At 37.1% G+C, this 23,502-nt stretch overlaps 1 protein-coding gene across 43 annotated transcripts in view; it reads right to left on the bottom strand.

Annotated features, from left to right (window-relative positions):
• Dscam1 (Down syndrome cell adhesion molecule 1) overlaps positions 1-23,502 on the bottom strand; it is an 83,724-nt gene that overhangs the window by 54,016 nt on the left and 6,206 nt on the right. For 42 of the 43 annotated variants that reach the window (XM_069500373.1, XM_069500383.1, XM_069500380.1 and 39 more), the window contains exons 2-4: positions 15,342-15,511; positions 2,325-2,509; positions 639-777 (exon numbers count right to left, since the gene is read on the bottom strand). In XM_069500373.1, coding sequence (XP_069356474.1) covers positions 639-777; positions 2,325-2,509; positions 15,342-15,390 — 373 coding nt within the window. In that variant the 5' untranslated portion in view covers positions 15,391-15,511. Of the gene's footprint in view, positions 1-638; positions 778-2,324; positions 2,510-15,341; positions 15,512-23,502 lie in introns of those variants that run through there. The other variant, XM_069500415.1, reaches the window with a different exon arrangement.

The raw sequence follows: 23,502 nt of genomic DNA, 5'->3' as shown, positions 1-23,502 counted from the left end.
AGAATGTAGTACATAGATATTACTATCTATTCGGTAGCAATTGTACTCGTATCAAATGACAAATAAGCCAGGGCCATAAGTCAACCGACGAAATGGAGCATGTCAGCTGTATTAAGTGTAGGTATTAACTAGACGATGTAGTTAGTTAGAATTTTCTATCGTACTGTCAGTCAGACGTGTCAGATATTATAAGCGGTACCCAAATGTCATCATTAGTGATGTATTCGATTGAAAACTAGATATAGTACGCGACAGGTCGAGATGGCAATCGGGGTATGAGGTGGGAGGACGACCCGCACACCCGGCTGTGCGGGGCGTTCCCACCCCGATTGTCATCTCGACCTGTCGAGTACCTACTATAGGTAGGTTTGCATAATTGCTCCATTTTAAATCCGGAGGTAGCGCAAACACGTATTTAGAGCAAGGGTTTACATACAGTAGCCAGCAGGAAATATTATACATCGACCTTTAGAAAGACCTTTCGGCTTCGTAGAGCGTTGTCTCTGTCACTCATACCTGTGACGTTTTGTCGGTCTCAACAATAGAGCTCTACGAAACCCCTATCTCTTTCTAAAGGTCGGTGTACATTTCCTGCCGGGTAGTGTATGTTATAATATAACATCAACACGACAACTTACCAGCTCGAACGTTAACATCCCTAGAGTGGATGGTTCCTACTGGGTTCCTTGCGAGACACGCGTAAACTTGGGCATGGACCTCTTGCCGATAATCCTCCGCTCGGAAAGGAGGGAATACCAGATTTCCATTCGGTAAGACCTGTAAAAACAAGCAGTACCTGCTGTAGATATCTTAAAATTCCAATATAATCAATTAATGTTTTTTACTATTATTGGAAGGCAGAGGGCCGTGTTAGGTGGCGCGCTCTTGGAAGGGCCTATGTCTAGCAGCGGACGCAAACAAGCTGATGGATTGGATTGGATACTATTATTCAAAAATGTTAGCATATCAATGATGGTGCATGGACGTAAATAGCATCTATGCTATTTATGCTATCCTCTGGGTTAATTCATCGTCTTCATCTACTTACAATAATATAGATACTATTTACACTATGGCTGTATTATTAAGTATGTATTCTGAGACTAGACTATTGTTTGAACTGAATCAAAGTATAAAATGACGTCAGGAGCGAAGGATTGTTATCCTTGTTTATAGGTCTGTTAATGATGTGACGTAGAAACCCTGCTCAATATTTTTTGATATTCTTAACATTAATTAATAGCGCTTACATCAATTAGAATATTTTAGGATCATAATGAAAAAAAACTGGCTAAGTGCGAGTCAGGCGAGGGTTCCGTACCCACTACAGTCGTATTTTTTCGACATTTTGCACGATAATTCAAAAACTATGATGCATAAAAATAAATAAAAATCTGTTTTAGAATGCACAGGTGAAGACCTTTCATATGATACCCCACTTGATATAGTTAGGTTACTTCGAAAATTTAAAATACTAATTATTAGTTCATGACCACAATTTAATTTTTTTTATGTAACCACAAATTCGCGGTTTTCAGATTTTTCCCCGAATGTCTGCTATAAGACCTACCTACCTGCCAAATTTCATGATTCTAGGTCAACGGGAAGTACCCTGTAGGTTTCTTGACAGACCGACAGACAGGCAGACAGACAGACAGACAACAAAGTGATCCTATAAAGGTTCCTTTTTTCCTTTTGAGGTACGGAACCTTAAAAAGTGAGTGAAGATGAAAGGACAAGGACAAGTACCTCATTATTATCAGTGCCTAATTGTTATTCGTCGCCAAAGACCAGACACAAACACAATCTGAGAGCATCCTTAATCACTGCTGTACTCGTAAATAATCCCACTCGGTTCAGGTATTTCGATTATCCAAATAATCTATACAATTACATACAGTAGCCGGCAAAAAATATTATACAGTACGCGGCAGAAAATGATGTACATCGACATTTAAAAGCATTTTTGTATAGCATTGCTTTTGTCGTTGAGACCGACAAAAACGTCACATAGGTATATGAGTGATAGGGCTCTACAGAGCCGAAATCTCATTCTAAAGATCGATGTACAATATTTCATGCTGGGTACTGTACTGCAATAATAACTTTTCAACATTATACATTATTAGCAAAGTGCATTATGCTGATCTGATTGAATTTTCAAAAATCCTTAGCGGATGTTTAGGTACGTTATAATAGCTATGTGCATGCCTTTCAGCCCAATCCATCCATTAGTTTGACCTGTGCGTTGATAGATCAGTCAGTCAGTCAGTTTTTCTTTTTATATTATACATAAAGATGATGATAATCAAGAGAATAGATACCTGTCGTAATCCAGGGACATCTCCAACAGCGGTTCCGTCAGCTCGTACCCAAATAACATCGGGGGCGGGAGATCCTCGGGCAGCGCATTCCACTACAGCTCCGGTCGTGTTGCTGAAATCCACTCGGTTTGGGGGTTCCTTCATGAATATTGGCCCTATCGTCTCGTCCTCGCATTGCACTGCTCCTGTAAAAAATACATTCGTTGAGTTGTAGTTATTCTTTGGGTACCTATATTCAACAATGGACGCTCGCAAGCTAAAATGATGATAATGATGATGGTTTTTAGTACAAGACGCGTAAATAAGCAGGAAAACTATTTCAAATAGATTATGACAAAATTTTATCAGACAAAAAAATGGTATGTTGTTAAATGAAAGAGTTTATTATTACATGACTGCACATCATCGTGGAACTTTTACTATGTGTCCGCTTTTACTCTACAGTCTCTTTATGATCCACAACTGTTAAAATGTAAATAACTAATAAGGTACAGCTACCTGTCACCTAAAAAGCTGTGGTAGCCAAGTGGTTAGGACGTCCGCCTTCCAATCGGAGGTCGGGGGTTCAATCCCGGGCACGCACCTCTAACTTTTCGGAGTTATGTGCGTTTTTAAGTAAGTAATTAAAATATCACTTGCTTTAACGGTGAAGGAAAACATCGTGAGGAAACCTGCATGCCTGAGAGTTCTCCATAATGTTCTCAAAGGTGTGTGAAGTCTGCCAATCCGCACTTGGCCAGCGTGGTTGACTATGGCCAAAAGCCTTCTTACTCTCAGAGGAGACCTGTGCTCTGTAGTGAGCCGGTGATGGGTTGATCATGATGATGATGATGACCTGTCACCTAACAATCCTTTGGTTGTTACAGAAAATTTAAAAAAATAGTTTCTATGTAGGTTGGTAAACCATTTTCTAGTTTCTTATAAATACATAATGGCAAGAAGTACAATAAAATGTGTGAACATGGGTTCTCTCTTAAGCAAAGATTCGCGCATCAAAGCTAGGCAAGGGTTTGAGTGCTGGAGAGCTTGACGAGCGTACTTTCGCACTCGTTACAAGGCTCGACCTAGTTTTGCCTAGAATGATACTGAAGCGACCTCGGTGTATCGACCTCATGGTGTGTGAATAAAGTTGCTTTTTAATTGCTTTTAAATTACAGAAATGGGCACGCGGCACGCAGATTAAATACGTATCCTGTTCTAAATTGAGTTACCAGATGAATGTTTTAGTCTTGACTACCCGATTTCTAGTGATTTTCTGGCACTTCTGCGAGCGTTAATTGTTTCTTGGTGCGACGAGTGTCAGCTAAGCATGCGGTGTGGTGGGGCAGTAGTTTTAAGTAAATATGTTTAACTAGCTGATGCCCCCGAGTTCGTCCGCGTAGATTTACATTTTTCGAAATCCCGCGGGAACTCTTTGATTTTCCGGTATAAAAAATAGCCTCTGTGTTAATCCAGGATACAATCTATCTTCATTTCAATTTTCATCCAAATCAGTTCAGCCGTTTTTGCGTGATTGAGTAACAAACATCCAAACATCCACACTTTCACATTTATAATATTAGTAGGATTATCATAGAGGATTATGCTGAAAGTAATGTAGGCCTCCCAAAAAGCTTGGGGTGCTCAACAGAGCAAAGCGGTACTTCGCGCCCGAGCATAGGCTCCTACTCTATAAGGCGCAAGTCCGCCCTCACATGGAGTAGGTACTGCTCCCACCTTTGGGCTGGAGCACCCCAGTACCAACTCCTTCCATTTGATCGGATCCAAAGGCGGGCTGTTCGACTTGTGGACGATCCCAAACTAACCGGCTCGTTGGAAAGCCTGGAGCACCGCAGAGACGTTAGCTCTCTATGCGTGTTCTATCGCCTGTATAATGGGGAGTGCTCTGAAGAGCTTTTTGACCTCATTACACCCTCTTTTTTCTACAACCGCACCGCGCGCCACCGTAAGGAATTTCACCCTCACCATCTGGGTGTCTGGTGCACTTCGACCGTCCGCTGCGCCAGATCCTTCTTTCCACGCACGTGCAAACTGTGGAACCAACTCCCATCGGCGGTGTTCCCACTAGATTATAACATGGGGTTATTCGAGGGGCGGACCAACAAATTCCTAAAAGGCCGGCAACGCACCGGCGGCTCCTCTGGTGCTGCAAATGTTCATGGGCGGCGGTAATCACTTAACATCAGGTGACCCGCCTGCTCGCTTGCTCGCTATATCTAATAAAAAAAAAAAACCTACCTGTCGCGTATCTACTATACCTATCTAAGTATTATTACCTACTTCAGAAAAAACCAAAGATATTTTACTAAGTAGTTGACCCGCCTCGGCTTCGCACAGGGACAAAATGAATTAACGGCGGCATTTTTGAAACTTTGAAATGAGTAGGTATGCCATAAGGCACCTAAAAGTCTGAAATTCTAACAAGTCCGGAACATTCCAGTCTATTTCTAAATTAGGTGTTATTCTCCAGGTCGATGTACCTACTTAAAAGTTAAGGTTAAAAAAATCTTCAATAAAGCATCCCTTCAGTAGTAGTACACAGGTTATGGGAAAAAAGTTGCGCTTCGAGAGCAAAAAACGTGCCAAGCTTAGTGCGACAGATGGTGCGGCGCACACGTCTTGTGATTGGCCAACCGCGGCGTCGCGCGTCGGCGGACAGATGCACGTGCGCACGAATCTCTCTTCTTTTAGGCCATTACATAGAAATGATTGAATGTGCCACTCGGTCTTTATTTTTATTTGTTTGCAAACCCAATTTTTAGGGTGCCGTACCTCAAAAGGAAAAACGGAACCCTTATAGGATCACTTTGTTGTCTGTCTGCCTGTCTGTCTGTCTGTCTGTCTGTCTGTCTGTCAAGAAACCTACAGGGTACTTCCCGTTGACCTAGAATCATGAAATTTGGCAGATAGGTAGGTCTTATAGCTGGCATTAGGGGAAAAATCTGAAAACCGTGAATTTGTGGTTACATCACACAAAAAAATTAAATCGTGGACATAAACTAATAATTAGTATTTTCAATTTTCGAAGTAAGATAAATATATCAAGTGTGGTATCATATGAAAGGTCTTCACTTGTACATTCTAAAACAGATTTTTATTTATTTTATGTTTATCATAGTTTTTGAATTATCGTGCAAAATTTCGAAAAAATACAACTGTTGTACGGAACCCTCGTTGTGCGAGCCTGACTCGCACTTGGCCGGTTTTTTTACGTACATTACTGCGTAGCTGAAGTAGCAGGGCAAATTGTTTGAAAAACCGATAGATGTTGGGGTCCCAAGGTGCTAGGACCTCGCACCGGAATGCACAGGTTTGGAAGACCCTCCACTAAATGGACAGACCGCATCAAACGAGTCGCAGGGAGCCGCTGGTTTCAGGAGGCGCAAGACCAAGTTCCTACAAGAGATACTCGTACAATAGACGTCCAGCAGAGAACGTCTATTGGTTAATAATGATGATGATGATACTTTTATGATAAATTAAGGCCAATGTGTCTATCTATCTGTAAATGTTACCTTTTCACGGTCTATTCGTTTAATCATTTTTGACGTACTTACAGAGGTAGATTTCATCCCGAAAACAGACATACCTACTAGGATACTTTTTATATCGGTAAATCAAGAAGTACCTACCCGTGAGATTTCAAAAACCTAAATTCACACGGACGAAGTCGCGACTGTCAACTAGTAAAAATAAATAAAAAGCATTATGGTTTGTAAATTGTTCTATATTATCTTAAAGAATTTTAATTATCATGCATAGTTCTCTGAACTGGATGTTTGCAATGTTGTAATCAATGTTAATAGCATGTGGGCGCTACAACTGATAGGCCGCCACCTGCTCTACCACCTGGCTGCATCTTGCCTTTTAGATGAACGACATTCCCAATACTAAAGCCACGGTAATATTATATAGATAATATTACCATGCTAAAGCTGCTAAAGCTCTATGAAAGATGCCGTATGCCGTTTTTAAAAATACTCGTAGTAAAATACTTATGTGAGAACTTCATACAACGCCCCTTCATCGAAGAGTTTTGTTGCCCATTTATGAATACACACTAAATCCTAGGCTTAACCCCTACTAAATACATATTTCAATGCAAAAGCGTCTCTCTCTTCTAGCTTTTCACGGCCAAACGATTTTGAAGCGCACAGATAGCTTACAGTTGCAACTCGTACCAACTACATACACGGATATACTTTTTATCCCGGAAAATCGACGAGTTTCCTTAGAAATTTTAAAAACCTAAATCCACAGAGACGAAGTCGGGCGCATCTATTTGATTGTGTCGGTAAATTTAAGATACGGCTTGGTTGTACTAATAATTAATTATTATCTATTATCTGGATCATCAATCTCACCGATCTGGACTTTAACATTCAGAACATAATTTCGTATTTTACCAGTAGCTTGCACTTGCTTTAAAAACCCGCCAAGTGCTAGTCAGACTCGCATACCGAGGGTTCCGTACCTACTACAGAAGAAGTAAAACGGTAAGAATTACTTTGCAAAACAAAAACTAGCTTTGTTTGTAGTGGTTTATTGTTATCAAAAAAAATATGCTAGTTATATTTTTTTAGCTTTGCTGATTGGTTTTATTTTTCTTGTAAAATATACATAAACCTCTATTGAGCATAACTATTTTTAATTTTTTATGAAATAATTCATTTTTATTAGGTAGGTAGGTACAATAATCTTGGACCACTATTATATACCTACAACTTCCGCTTTACTTAGTTACTAAAATAATAATTGACACCGACGGACGCGTGTCAACAAGGGGATTTTTACCAGTTTGGCACGGAACCCTAAAACTAAAATAATATGCAAATTTTATACCTAACATAGTTAACAAGTCACGATGATTCGTATTTTGTAAACTTTCACAAAATTTCGCTACCTTCTTTCTACCTTTATAACTAACGTGTATAACTACAAATATTAAAAAATCTTGGTTATTATGTAAAAAGAAAAGTACTCGTAATTTTGTATTGGTATTTTGACTCATTTACTTAAGTACATCGATGCATTTACTCAGACGGCAGGCCTGGTTTCTAGTACTGTTTTTACTCAAGGTTGTAGAAATACATAATAAGCGCGGAGAAACGTTTTTAATATTCATATAGCACTGTACAACCGTATTGTTTTCTGTTTGAATTATGGTGCGCATTCAAAGCCTTAATAATTATGCAACCAACAGGTCCAAGTTCGGCGGCTATAAGGCGAACCGCTTTGTCTAATGGTCTAACGTAGGTTGAACTTTACTATTCAAGTTACAAGAAAAGTAATGGCACGTTTAAATATGAATACCACGGTTGGACTGGAATTCAGTTTTACATTATTCATGTTGACGTCAAAGTGGGAGGAATTGTCGTTTTTCTCGCAATTGTTGTAACGAGTAACTCTGACGAGAATGATAGAGTCATGACTCAGGCTCAGGAGTGACGCCTGTGCTGCCGCCCTTTAATTAAAAAATCGTTAACTGCAAAAAATATTTTTTGAGTTATCGCCAAAAACGTGGAAATTTTCAAAAAACTAATGTTTCCAAAAAAGAATGCTACGTAGGCCCAAAATAAAATCTTACTCATAGATTAATTATTATTGGTCTCGATGATCTTACTATTAAAACTTTTGTCCTACGGTAGCATTCTTTTTAGGAAACATTTCCATTCTCATGTTTTTTGGCAATAACTCAAAAAATTAAAAAAATATTTTTTACAGTTAGGTACCTACTTACTTACGTACCTAACGGCTTTATAGTTAAAGGACGGCAGGTTGGCATAAAATGAGCAGGTATTGGCAGAATTTTGTATAAGTTTCGTACCTACTATAAAATCGAACCAAATCAAAAATAAATAATTATAATCTTATGTAGACCTACTGCCTATGAAACGCAAATCATATCTGTTTTGAAGAGACTCTATCTCTGTTAAGAAGCTCTTACAACTTCGCTAGACAATACGAGTAAAGTATGAACAAAATCGCTTCTGATTTAATGGAGTAACGACGCGACATCATGTGTAGAAAAACTGTACATTCTCCTTCATTGCACAAACTATGTAAATTCTTTGATAACGGTATCGGTACACTGAAGTTGTAACAAAGTCCAGGCGAACGGAGCTCGTTAATGTTATGAATTCCTTCGGAAATGGTGCCTCGTTCAGGTCGCATCTCAACGTCATGCATAAATTCTAAACTTCGTGCGGTACAATATAATGCATCACGTCATAACTCATAGTCATCATAAGCAACAGAAAGAAAACTTTTTTAGGAAGTAAGAATATTCATTACCAGCTGATGCCCGCAACTTCGTCCGCGTGGAATTAGGTTTTTAAAAATCCCGTTGGAACTCTTTAATTTTCCGGGATAAAAAGTAGCCTATGTCCTTCCCCGGGATGCAAGTTATCTCTGTACCGAATTTCGTCAAAATCGGTTGAACGGTTGGGCCGTGAAAGGCTAGCAGACAGACAGACAGACAGACACACTTTCGCATTTATAATATTACTAGGGATAGCGTAGAGTTAGAACAGCCTTTGTATACTTATTGATAAATGTGGTCGTTCACCTCTCCAGATTCCTAGCTGAACCCAAAAATTGTTATCTTGATAATCACTATGTTACCCAAGAGTGCTAACATCTTGTGTTGTGACATTACAAATATTTCGTATGCTCAGTACTTAGAAGGAATTCCTTGTGTGAGTGTCCTTAAGCTTGGTAGGAAGTACGAGATGATAAAGAGTTGAAAATGATTGTGATATAAAAAAAACAACGGTTAGATAAGCTTAATTGATATCATACAGGTAGCTATAATTGAGCTAGGTATTAGGAATGTTTAAGGAGTACTGAATATTGAAGAACTCAAAAATAGAGAATTTTCGGTCCTACATTAAATGCAGACAAAAGCTTTTAGACTTTAGTAATACAGATAATCTTATAGGTACGTACCTATATCTGTTTCAATGAATATTCCCGAAAAGCCATCACTTAGAAGTTAGCTACTGACGTCTAACAAATCCTCATATTGTTGATTGAGGTACATTGAAATTAGATACGGTGCGGTTAGTATTTGGTGACACTACGGTTCCTATTGTCAGCTTGTTTGCATAGATGTTACGTAACAAATGGTAGTTTACGAATAGAATAATAATGGTTGATACAGTATGTGGGCGGCTCGGTCATTAGATGATTTCGAATTTAAAAATTGCTCTTACAACTTGCATCTAGTAAGTATGATAGCTAGATGCTAGAATGTATTAGCCACTACCTCAGAGGTCACTACTTATTGGTATTTAAACATTTGCAACATTTTTATGTTTACCAAACAAAAGTAAAACAAACAAACAAAAACATTTCCGTTGTTGGTAAAAGTAGGTAAGTAGGTAGTTTAGTTTTGAAATTCTAATTATGTAGGTAGCTATACAAATGCGTCGCAGTATTCGCCCGTCCATAATAACTATAATAATTAATAGATATTCGATCGACAATCTAGAGGTGGCGGCCGGTAGATGAGGAAGTGAGAGGACAGAGTGTGGTGGCGCGTTTTCGAGAAGCTCTTATGTCCATACTTCGTATGTCCAGCCATGAACGCAGACATGTTAGGTACCTAATAATGATAATAGACGTATATACATCATCATTTTCAACCGGTAGACTTTACAGTACGGTACGGTACGGTAGACGGTTAGGTCCACAGCTGGACATAGGTCTCTTGTAGGAATATCCACATGCGACGGTCTTGCGTCGCGCCGCCTGAATGTACAGTACCTACGCGGCCGAAAGTAATGTGCATCGACCTTTAGAAGGTGATAGCAGATTTATAGAGCGTTGTCCCTGTTGAAACCGACAAAACGTCATATAGGTATGAGTGACAGAGACAACGCTCTACAAAGCTGAAATATCTTTCCAAAGGCCGATGTACATTACTTTCGTCCGCGTACTGTAACGGCTTCCGACGATTCGTTTGATGTTGTCTGTCCACCTAGAGGGAGGTCTGCCAACGCAGCGCTTTCCTGTGCGAGGTCGTCATTCTAGTAGGTAGGTACCTACCTACTCTGGTACTCTGACGTCTACTCTAAATTAAAATCAATTCACAACAATCATAAATAATTTTTAGGGTTCCGTACCCCAAAAGGAAAAAAGGTACCCTTATAGGATCACTTCGTTGTCTGTCTGTCTGTTTGTCCGTCTGTCTGTCTGTCGTGTCTGTCCAGAAAACCTATAGGGTACCTACTTCCCGTTGACCTAGAATCATGAATTTGGCAGGTAGGTAGATCTTATAGCACAAGTGAAGAAATAAATCCGAAAACCGTGAATTTGTGGTTACATCACACAAAAAAATTACAATGTGTTAATGAACTACCTAATAAATTATTTATTAAATTTTATAAATTATGTAGTACCTAGGTATTTTCAATTTTCAAAGTAGGTAAGATAACTATACCAAGTGGGCAGTGGCGTGCACAGTGTTTAAAGCCTGGGTAGGCATTAGTTAGGTAGAAACCTGTTTACTGGCAGGTCATAATGAAAAATATGCATTAAGCTATTACAACTGGGGTAAGCAGTGCATTTATGCCTCTATGACCTGCACGCCACTGCAAGTGGGGTATCATATGAAAGGGCATATTCTAAAACATATCTTTATTTATTTTTATGCATATTGTTTTATGATTTATCGCGCAAAATGTCGCAAAAAAAATCCGAGTACGGATTCCTCGGTGCGCAAGTCTCATTCGTACTTGGCCGGTTTTTTTTAATTAAGCTTTTTATATAAGGACAAATCTGAGATCGAAGAAAAGCTAGTCAAAGATGTTCTATTCTTAGTATAAGTCCCGCAAATTGCTATAGCGCTGGACCCATGTCTCATTAACATCGAAATAACGTCAGTTTGACATCATTTGACGTATATTTAAGTCAAAATATACCATCAGCTCGAAGTGCTGACGTCACTAAAATGGCGGCCACGCGCATTAGAAATTTGCGGGACTTATAAATGAGAAGTTTAATAGTTCCATTACCTCGCTACAAAACTACACGAAATACTACGAAAGTTCAATGTTCTGTGTGTTTACAGCAAGACTGCTGCTGTGTAGCGTGTTTACGGTCTTCGTCCACGCAAATTAATATACTAAACTGTTGAAATGAATGAACCATGAATCTGTTTGAACTTTTAAAGTAATCATTCCCAAAATAAATGTCAGATTTTATTGAACACCACCATAAAATTTCCTAAAGATTACGGCAAAATACAGAGTTATCTATGTGCAAGCTAATAATGAAAAGTGTTGGCCTAAGAGCCAGCGCGTGCCAGTCCTTATTTTATAAAAACTGAAAGTTTCGCTGCGTATTGTCCCCAAAACTGGGAGGAACGTTTGTTTGGAATTTGGATTAAGCTTTTATAAAATAACGAAGGTCTGGCACGCGCTCGCTCTCTCTCTATTTAACCATCGTTAAATAGCTTGGTTTATCTTCGGAAAATAAATATGTGCCTAACTACGATATCTATTGTTTGAAACTGGTTCTAGATGTTTGACCTCATAACTTATTTCTCTATTTTTCTTATCACTGAAGTAGTAACTTGTAGGTAGGTATGGTTATATTGAGGCTGAGGGCGTGCGTTGAAATAGATGGCAAGCGAATTTTCTCCCTGATGTCCGGACCGCTATATCGATCGCAGCCACGAGCAGGGCCCATATAGGGTTACCAGACGTCAGAATTTGTTACATGCCAGGATTTTTATCAGAATTCCAGCCGACCGGCGTATAACTTCTTTATAAATATTTTAAATGAAACTTGATATTGTAAACTTAATGAAATATAAACTATCTTGCCGTCTTCTTTGGCAATAGGTACATATCAATATTAATAGGTACCTACTTTATTATCCGCGAATTCGTTTTGGATTTACAGTTTTTATAAAGATCCCGCTGGAATTTACCAAAATCCCTCATGAATCCACTTCTAAGGTATCTAAGGAATATTGCTTACGTACCTATAACCACAGTAGGCCGCCCACTATTTTTTAAAGTTACAATCACGGTACTTAGTTTTACTTTGCCTTCTTTTATTATTTTAAAACGTCTTACTGCTACTGAATCGTCAAGTGAACTTACTACTGATTTAGAATGCCCTTCTCATAGAGAAGAATCAACAAGAAACTCGGCAGTTGACCTTTTCAAAAATTTAACAATTAATTATTATTTAAGTATGTACCTATAGTTAAGTTACTAACAGCTGTACTCAGAGTCGCTTAATCGTTATTTAAGATTGAGTTAAACGAGACAGAGCTATATCTCTCACATAAATCTGTCTCGTTTTAACTCAATTAAGTAACGATTAGCGACTCTGAGTGCGGCGGTAAAGTATTAAGTAGGTATAAATGACAATCAAAGTGCGCTCTCCTACTCAAAATAGCAGGCTTGTCAGTGGAATTCCGTACTTTTATTTTGAATTTTAATTTTACGGTTAAAGAACTTTATTCTCATTAAGAATTAAATTCACTTACATGAGAAATTTAACAAATAAACAGTAGGTATATTATCCACACATCAACTGCGACTTTATACAAAACAAAGTGGGTAGAAATGAAATTATTACAAAGTAAGCGAGTCGATCGAGTGCGCGAATGGCACGGACATAACATGGATTATTAGAGACTAGATACGGCTGGCACTTCAAGGTAAGTACAGTAAGTAGTATAGTAGTATTTTCTATGTGTATGTATTATTTATAGTAAAGGGCTTATAATATGTAAATGTACACAAATATGTATACTTAAGTATATTTATATATATCATATGCATTTTATTTTTATTTTTATAGTCGTGTATGTAAGTTTAGTATGAAAGTAGATATTAATTATATTTATATATAAATATAAATGTAGCAGAATATGGATTTTTTTATGTTAAAGTTTTTGTTAATGTAATTTATCATTTGGTTCTAGAGTTATTGTTCAGTATATGAAATTTTAGGAGTTTTTTATAAGTTTGTAAAGACTGTGTGTTTTATGTCACTGGGGAGCTTATTGTATAATTGTACGCCTTCGCACAAAACATTTTTCATCCCGTAGAAGTGCTAGAATCCCACTTTTCGCTCGTAGTCTTTAGTACTAATTATTGGTTGTAGTTTTTGGCGGCGCAGAAATTATTTTAGGCACACCTCTCACATATTTTATTATGAGATTTGTTTCGCCATTTCTTGTTCGACTCTCAAGCTCTTCTTTAAGATGTTTCATATATGATTGCTGCTGAGATGTTTGATCGGGGTAAATTTTGTTCACGTCATTCTTCACGCTTGATTTGTTCCGAAGTATATACAGGGCTGTTTTTGGGAGCTCAAAACATACTTTGATTAAGCGGTTTTTATCTGGATTGTATTTTCCTATCCGATAAACTTTTTCAGGCTGAGGGCAATCTGTGTAAATAGTTTTTAAAATACTCCAGGAAGCGTTTCTATCATGAATTTGTCTCTCTTTCGGGTCAGTACAGGTTGATTCAGCTATGCCTGACACTAATATATTTCTTGATCTCAAGTTTCGCTCGTTTAGTTCTGTAATAATTTCTTCTTGTGCTTTCACTTTCGGGCTTGCGTCCACACTAATCATTTTCAAGTCTATGTTTTGCATTCTAGATTCTAATAACTCAACCTTCTTCTGTGTAGTATTATTCGAACTTTTGATATTCATACTTTCTAATTTCAGTTTGCTTTGTTCCTCAATCAAGAATTCAGTCGTAGATTTTATATCATTGACTTGATTTTTTATGACAGACACATCTTCACTTATTTTAGAGAAATTGTCTATTTGCATGGTGTTGTTAGATGTGAGGTACGTCATCATTTCTGACATTTGAAGGTGTAGTGCTGTCATTTGTTTACTCAGTTCAATGAACTCATGTTTTACATCCGAAAATTCAGCCTTTAATTCTTCATTTTCTGCAATAAATTTGCGCTTATTTCGAACTGTAACTTGAGACAATTCTGATAGCTGGGAGGCATTAATTTTGCTTGGTAAATTTGGGTAAGATCCGCTTCGCGCAGATGCCAAGTCACTTCTAGTCGGAGATCGGTCTGCGCTCATATTGATCTTTGTTTTTACTCACGTCAGTACAGCGGCGTCGCATGCGCTTGCCAGGTGTGGGAGCGAGACGGTGCAGAGACGGGTCGTACAGAGCCCGTCTTGTTTACTCCAAGTGCCCCCCGCTACAGCTTCGCAGAGCGATTAAGTTGTATGATACTTAAAATATGCACACCAAATACTGCCTTGTTACTGAAGATTTATAGATGAAAATTGTTTGTCACCACTTTGTTTTTATTTTCGATTAATTTGTAACACGTCCGCACTGTAAGCTGTGTTCGCAGCGAATTCCGAATTTTAATCTGATAAGTTGTAACTTAACGTTGTAAGTAAACTTTTACAAGTGCTTCTGAATCGTCAAATAGTTTAATTTACCACTGGTTTTGGAACACAGTTCCTATTGAATTGATCTAATAAATTAAATTCTGCTTCGTCTTTTTATTAATGTTTATCCCGGCACACGGCAAGGTCGGCTAATCAATAAGAATTGAACTGACGTAGCTATATTAGAGGCGAGGCGCAAGAGCCGCATAGCCCCAAACGTAGCACATTTATAAAAAAAACCTAGTCGGAAGGTCCGGGGTCCGATCTCGTGGTTCTCTAACTTTTCGGAGTTGGATGCGTTTCACGCAATTAAATATTACGAGTTTTAATGGTGAAGGATAACATCGTGAGATTGAGGCATGCAGATTTATGCCTGATAGTTCTCCCTAATGTTCTCAAAGTTCATTATACTCTACTATAAGAATCATACTCATAGCGTAGCAGACTAAGGCCTTCTGGTTCTGAGAGGAGACCCATACTTAGTAGGTAGTAAGCTGGCGACGGTTGATGATGATGCTTCAGTGGACAGGCACCCTTAGTACTGAAAAATACGTTACGTTCGACACACGCGGGTCTTTTGACTCAGCCGTAAGTCGTAACATTTTGTAAGGACTTACCGATAGCGAGCAGTGCGACGAGGACCGTAAATCCGGTGAACGTCGCCATAGTGCGCAGTCACTAAACACTTCACTGATTCACTGTATCCACTCAGAAAACAAACAAATGCCGGTACAAACGAAAAGTACAAAACTACACTAGCCGCGATGCGGCTGGGCTTTGCCCGAATCTGAAACAAATAAAAAAAATGTTATTCAAAGATGCTAAACATTCCAAAATCAAATTATCAAGAAATTCTGATCGCACAATAGATGTAAACAACAAGCGTCCGATGTAGTCGACTCATGTTGCTGATGTTATTTGCGTTTTCAGAACTGAAAAATCCGGCACATGTGGGCTTATTAGCATCCCTTACATCTTGCGGCCCGGCAGTAATGTGCGATCAGTTTAATAATAGTTTAAACCACCAGCCATTAATTTTTGCCTTGCAACTATGTACAAAAATAAATATTATAGAAAATACGTACAATTATTAGCAAGAACTCCAGAATCAATTACATGGCAATCACTTTTGTTCAATATAAAAGTTAAAAGGAAAGCTACTTTGCTTTCAACAAGCTTATTACATCTTGGTTATTACTTTTCTTTTTTATATATTTTGATAATAATTAATGCTTAATTAATAAATAAGTATGTTTGAAGTTTGTTGAACCATTATACCTACCTATAGGGTCGAATATGATTTTTATGTAATTCCATTATACCTACTTATTAATAAATAAGGTGATACTGGACAATAAAGCAACCACTACTAAGGATGTTGTAGACTTTCAGATAAGTTACTCAATAAACAAAAAATAAACTACAATAGATAGGTACTTCAGGGCCGAGGGCTTATAATAATTAAAAAAGAGCATGCCGTAGTGCCCTTCTTATCCCTAAAAATAATAACATTGAGGGCGCGACCCTCGCCCAAAAATATGCTATCTCTTTCTTTTAATAAATAATTTTGAACCTCAATAGCTCAACCGGTATAGGAGTGGACTGAAAACCGAAAGGTCGATGGTTCAAATCCCGCCCGTTGCACTATTGTCGTACCTACTCCTAGCACAAGCCTGACGCTTAATTGGAGAGGAAAGGGGAATATTAGTCATTTAATATGGCTAATAAATAACGGCCGTTACGTCCATATGGTTGAAAATTGAAATCCTTTGCTAACTTCCCCATTTTTTTGTTTTTTTTTTTAATTTAGTATTGCTAAAAATGCCGTTGTTTTACTTACCTTAGAGATATGTACTTGTTATCCATACTAATATTATAAATGCAAAAGTGTGTCTGTCTGTTTGTCTGTCTGCTAGCATTTCAGGGCCGTAAACCGATTTTGATGAAATTTACCGTACAGAGTTAGCTTACACCCCAGGGAAGGACATAGGCTACTTTCAATCCCGGAAAATCAAAGAGTTCCCACGGGATTTTTAAAACCTAAATCCACGCGGACGAAGTCGCGGGCATCCTCTAGTATATTATAAGCAGCAGACATAGCAGATTTGTAGAGCAGTGTCTATGTCGTTGAGACCGACAAAGGTAGTAGGTAGGTAGGTAGGTACCTATTTGGAAGTTTCTTAAGTATATTATAGACTTAGCGCTTGGCTACAATCACACGCGATAGTAAGTGATTATGCAGCCTATATATTTCTTCCAGAACCTACCTATCTGTCATGTTGTTATTATTTCATACCCAAATATAAAACTATCTGTGCTATTGAGTTAAGGAATACGTAGATAGCCATACCTGACGCGTCTAATAAAGGAAGGTATAATATCTCTAATGAATATTATGAACTATAAACAGAAGCAGAACACGCGTGGTTAGTTCGCCTTTAGGTACCTGCTCGCCTTACAAAGGTTCCCGGAAGCTTCATACATAAATGTCCTCTCTATCCACGAATTGAGACAATGACATCACCGTTACTTGAATTTATAATCCCACAAAACATATTCACTGTGCATTGGACCAACACGATGCGTTATAATGCCGTTACCAATTCCAAATTTTAGTTAAGTAGGTATAATGCGCCTGAACCGAACTAACAAAGGGAAATTTTTTTCGCCGTGTGTGTTTTTGGCTAGAAATATAAATAAAATGCAACTAAAACAATAGCACATTAAGAAATAATTACACCCAATAATTTTAAACTGGCTTTAAGACTACCTAATTAGTATCGGATTATAGTTAGGTACCTATACTAAGTACATAAACTTAAGAATTTATTCTGTGTTACAAATTAACACCTCGATGTTTATTAATGACATCATAGAAACGCTGAATCAATAAGTAAGTACCGAACGTGATAGTTTAGATTTAAGTTTTTCAAAGAGATCATCAGTTAATCGATCATTTAGAATGTTAAGTTCCAACAAACCAAGAGTTGTGGTTAGAACAATCCACATACTTATAAGTATTCTAATTTCTATATGATGCGTGGATCGTGAAAACGAAATCTGTGCGTGAGTGACGGAAAAGTTATTTCGGGTTCCATTTGGTATCCAGAAATGGCCACGCGTTTATGTTTGGATTTCACAAGAGTGAACGTTTTTATTGGCTAAAGCATCAATAGTAGGTGTTATAAGTTAAACAGCATCGATAAAATGTAATAGTAAATAACGTTTCTACTTTTAACTCTTGGGTTCATTTTGGCTCCATCGGCCGTGAGCCGATTGAAATCAATGATTATTATTGATTTAAATATAGGTAGGTATAAAATATAACTACCAAAAGTAAACATAAATTGGTCGCGGTGCTAATGCTAATTTTTATTAACTAGGAAGGCGTATGTCTTTACCGGTTAGCTAGACAGGATGCGTAATGTGTATCCTTTGCATAAAGTATATTTAACGGGCTTTTAGTTTTAGTAGTGTCTAGCGAGTTAGCGACCCGTCCCGGCTTCGCAAGGTGACCATTTTACCGACATAATTGACTATTAGGTACAGTCAGCAACAAAGGTATTTTGCACCCGTCCATAGTCGCTTGTACTGGCGGGTGCACACCTAGCTTTGTTGCTGACTGTACTACTGTACTCAAATCAAATGTTTTATTCAAAATAGGTAATAAATTACACTTTTTGATGGTCGGTTATTGCATTTGTTAGATGATATATATAAAGACTAGCCCGGACAAACGCCAAATTGGCGCGGCGCGCCGGGGGACTTTAATTTATATTATAATCTCAATAATTAAGAGTCAAAAGTCATTAGGTAAGTTTTACTCTAAATAGATGTGTTATGCTATAAGTTATGATTGTAGATAACATTGAAACCACTGTCATAAAAAAAGAAGCATTACAATACATAGTAGATAACGTGTTGTAGGTAGGTACATAGTGGCATATAATAATTATTATAGTAGCAGCTCTCGTGTTCAATTCCGAAGTGGGTAACATTAATTATAATTATAATGACTAAGATGGTCATGCGATGTTTAAACTGCTTTTGTAGTGACTACTAGACAAAACAATTGAATGATAATAATTGAAAGTTACCAACTTGCCCTAAAATTAAATGCATATTAACTTAATATTATGTACCTACATATGTATTAACTACCTGATTCCTGAGATAAAAATTAGCTTATATCATTCTCCAGGTCTTTTACAACATAATTCATTAATTTAATTTATTTTTAAAATAAATTTTTTGATTGCTCCATTGCGACGTGATTGATTGTTGATTTGTCAACAAACACACTTTTGCATTTATAATATTAGTAGTGATAGCGCTCATATTGAGCGCTCAACTCAAGACTTATTCTTCGATATAATTATTTAGAAAGCAATAATAGGCTAGTTGACACTTTTTTTAAGTTGGTCTTAAATGGTTAATATTTGTCCTGTTAGATCAAAAAAATTAACACTATATTTTTTTACGCCCTAAAAACCGTAAAACTTTAATTTAAAAATATATTTTTCATAGACAGCTGAAAACACTGTCGGCCATGTTTGGCCTATTGATTATCTGTGCTCTGACGTCATGCATTTGTAAACAACAGCATAAACTTCCGTGACATAGGGATGACATTTCTTTGTTTACATATTTAATGACGTCACATCATGGCTGACAGCGTTTTCTGCGTTTCAAATAAAAATAAAAACTGTCTTTTTTAAAATTGGATTTATATATCCATCCTGCGTTTTTAATAATTGTTATTGATATATTTCGTTGTCTTAAGCAAAATACTATAATAAATAATCATTTATTGGACGAAATTAGATATGAGTCAAGTAGCCTATTTAAGTCAATGAATGTCTGACTTCTTTTCGTGGATTAGATGCGATTTCTCCATCTACTTACTTCTTAGCAATTTACTAAGTAATAAGTAGACATCGATAATTTTAATCGTTATGAAAAGTTGTTAAGTACCTACTCAGCAAGTCTTTGGTCATTTTAAAAACTTTACAGAAAAAAATAGCTTTACAAAGTTGACACCAATAAAACACATTCAAAGAGAGGGTGCATGCAGTCGCAAGAAGGACTTTCACAATTAGACTGCTATGTGGGGGTGGTTCCACTTTACTCCACGCGAGATAAAATAAACTCTAAGCTAAATTTCAACCTTATTGCCAGGACCATAAGGCCTCGTTATGGTAAAATAATATTGAATCTGAATGTACGATGGTATCCCAGACGGAACGCCCGAGTCGATATTTTATGTAGTATACTGTACCATTATGTATATAGCGCTCTTTTAGAAGTTCAAGACATATTGATCTTAGCTAGATGCCAGACAGGAGAAAGATTTAAGTCCCTCATTACTTACCTTACTTACTCACTTACTTTTGAAGTACATTAGAACAAAATCTAAATCTGTTCTGCATAAAAATGAAATGAATTTCCTAAAATCGAATAAGACCGGTTATTGAATAATAATAATAATAATTTAATACACTAAATTATTCGTTCAATAAAACCCGTTGCACATGTGAATTGTGATACAGCAAAGGAAGTCAAAGTAGGTATAAAGCATTCCTTGCGAGAAGTATGGGTAGGAATTAATTAGATAAAATTACATCCGGATGTACCGTGTTGAGTTACTCGCTAGTGCGAATAAGAATTTGATAAGGCTAGTAGTCTAGTCTTGATACACGAACCGTTCGCAACCATGTCGCAATGGAAGACGCATATCAGAACTTTGGATGCGTTAGAAAATTCTGAAGTTAGAATTTTCGAATGAGTTAAGAATTTTGTTAAGAGTTTGTAAGTTTGTTTGTAGGATGTACCTAGTAGGTATCTGGTACTACGAAACTCCAGTAGAAAGCTACATTATTTATGTGGGACATAAGGTAATTTTATTTAAAAAAAATAGAGATCCTTACGAAAATTGTACTACCCGTGCAAAGCCGTTGCAGGTCGCTAGGCTTGTATAAAATCGGGAACATGCACAGATGAAAAGACAGGTACAGGTACAGGGTACAGGGTATATGATCATATTATTATTGTGATCTAACTTAAATTCGCCATTTCCTAGCTATCTTCTTAGTTCTATAGAATTTAGATTATTCATAGTGGCTAATCCTGGCATTAGCTAAAAATATTTTTGTTAGGTAAATGTATAAGATCACACCCCGACAGCAGGTCGATTGCAGAAAAGCTGCATTAATCATCGCTACAAACTCAGTTGTGATTGGCTATATTTATAGTCTTCTTGCTTCAACAGTGCATTTTAGCCAATAGTGAGACAGTTTCAGTTGTTTAGCGATGTTTGCGCACTATAATAGCTTTAAAACTACGGCGATAAATGAAGAACTATAAAATATAATAGAACAGTTTTCTACCTGAACTTTTTTGGAGTACAAAAACAGAAACGTTGCTCCACCTTTCGTTTTCGGGCGCTTTACACCTGCTGCTGCGGAACAAAACTGGCTGAGACGGAGAGACGAGCATAATATGAATATTCTACGACTAACAACTACAAGTACATAAAACCAGTCTTTAACATTTATATTATGACAATATTTTTCAACAAAATTTTAATTGTTCCGTAACTTAACGCAGCTTGCTAGTAAGAGCTAAGTTTTACGACTTCTATAGTGCAGCGACCCGAAAACCAGCCTGGTTAGTAACACTTACGTCTTGAGTTTGATTCCAGCAGTAGGTAGGTTATATCGTCGAATCTAGTTATAGACTAACAGCGATCACGCACTCATCCGATTCGAATCCGTGAAAATACGGATATAAAAAATATCTAGGACATATTATTGTCATAAGCTACTATACAAATAGTTCGTAAAACAAAAAGGAATGTGTTTTCACGGACTCGGATCGGATTAGTGCGTGATGGCTCTAAGGTATAGGATCCTAGATTTTTACCTTCCATCTTAAGTTGTAACCCAAAGCTTATAATGTAGACGATTGCGGCTAAATTCAAGAGAAGTTAGATACCGTTGTGTTTAATATCGCAGAACTTATGGAATTAGGTCTATTGCGTCTATTTATGGAGCGCCTGTTCTCGGCTATCAAAAACACGAGTCTATATACCTACTTAGTATACCTAATAAAACTGTAACTGGACGAATAACCCATACGGGGGGGTTGTTGGGTTAATATTATGAATACGAAAATGTGTCTGTCTGTCTGCTAGACTTTTACAGCCCAATAGTTTAACCGATTTTGATTATTTGGTGCAGAGTTTAACTTACATCCCGCGGAAGGACAGGGCTACTTTTTATTCCGGAAAATTGAGGTTCCCACGGGATTTAAAAAAACCAAAATCTACGCGGACTAAGCCAGGAGCATCATCTAGTTAATCGGAACCCTCGGTGCGCGAGTCTGACTCGCGCTTGGCCGGTTTTTTTAACTTGTGTATGTCTGTCTGCTCACATTTTACGCTGAAATACCTACTGACGTTTGAACGTAACTTGACATATATGTACCTATGTACCTACTTACTTATAAATTAGATATAGCTAATACTGCGGGTCATCATATATATCTACGATAGTTTTATCCTGAAAAATAATAAGAATCGTGCGGGATAGGGAATGATATGATTTTTGTCGATGTTACTATGTGACTCCGTTAAAACTTGATTTTGACTTTTTTCTTTACAAAAGTTGCACTGGCAGGTAGGTCTTATGTATGTACTTACTTTTTTTTTTTTTTTTTTTAATCTGTTATTTTGTAAGGGGCTTTTACAGATAATCTATATGCCAGCCCCATCGTTACAAACTAAATTAAAATCAAACTACATAATTAAACCTAAAACTATATCAATTTGAGAGAATCACTAACAAATTTATACACTTTGATTGCCGAAATGCTCGAAGGCTTGTTCAAAATACAGTTAAAAATACCAATACTCATAAAATTTAAATTTAGTTCACACGTTAGTGCTTCTCTCAAATTATGATTACGAACACATGCCAATAGTAAGTGCGAAACATCTTCTACCTTACCACATACTTCGCAATTGGGAGAATCCCTTTTCCTCATTAAGTGTTTAAACTTGCCTAATGGCATGTGTCCGGATCTAAGTCTAAATGCTATAACTAACTTATTTCTATTAATTTTACTATTTACAAACCAAGGTATACGAGGAGGTTCGGATTGAATTGTTCTATACCATATCCCATTATCGAGTGATCTCTTATTAAAATATTCATTCCAAATTTTAAAACAAATAGTTTTGAATTTTGAAAACACTTCGGTGTAGTGAGGTTTTATGTTATAATTTATTCCATTTAAAAGAGCCGAATTTGCCAATCGATCCGCCTCCTCGTTACCGGACAGTCCAATGTGGGATGGAATCCACTGAAACTTTATAAAAAACCCCTTGTCTCTACAATCTTGTATGATACCAAGGATAGAATATGCTATCGATATTCCATTGCAACCTTTAGTACATCTAATAATATGTTGCAATGCACTTTTGCTATCTGTCAATATAACTGCTTTTTTCACATCAATTGCTAAAATGTACTTAAGAGCTTCAAAAATTGCTATCAATTCGGTAGTTAATATCGATATATGCTCATTGTTTACTTTAAATATTTTGTGACTGTTACGATTCGGATCATATATAGCCGCACCTGCACCCGATTCACTCTTTGATCCATCAGTATAAACCTTGTAAAACTCACTGTAAGTATTATTGATTTCCTGAATAACTTCATATTTTAATCTATTAATTTCGTACGACCTCTTACCCTTATTAACACATTTTAAATT

Source organism: Maniola hyperantus, chromosome 8, assembly GCF_902806685.2.
Source record: "Maniola hyperantus chromosome 8, iAphHyp1.2, whole genome shotgun sequence".
Classification (NCBI taxonomy): domain Eukaryota; kingdom Metazoa; phylum Arthropoda; class Insecta; order Lepidoptera; family Nymphalidae; genus Maniola; species Maniola hyperantus.
This window is presented reverse-complemented; position numbering and strand designations above follow the sequence as displayed.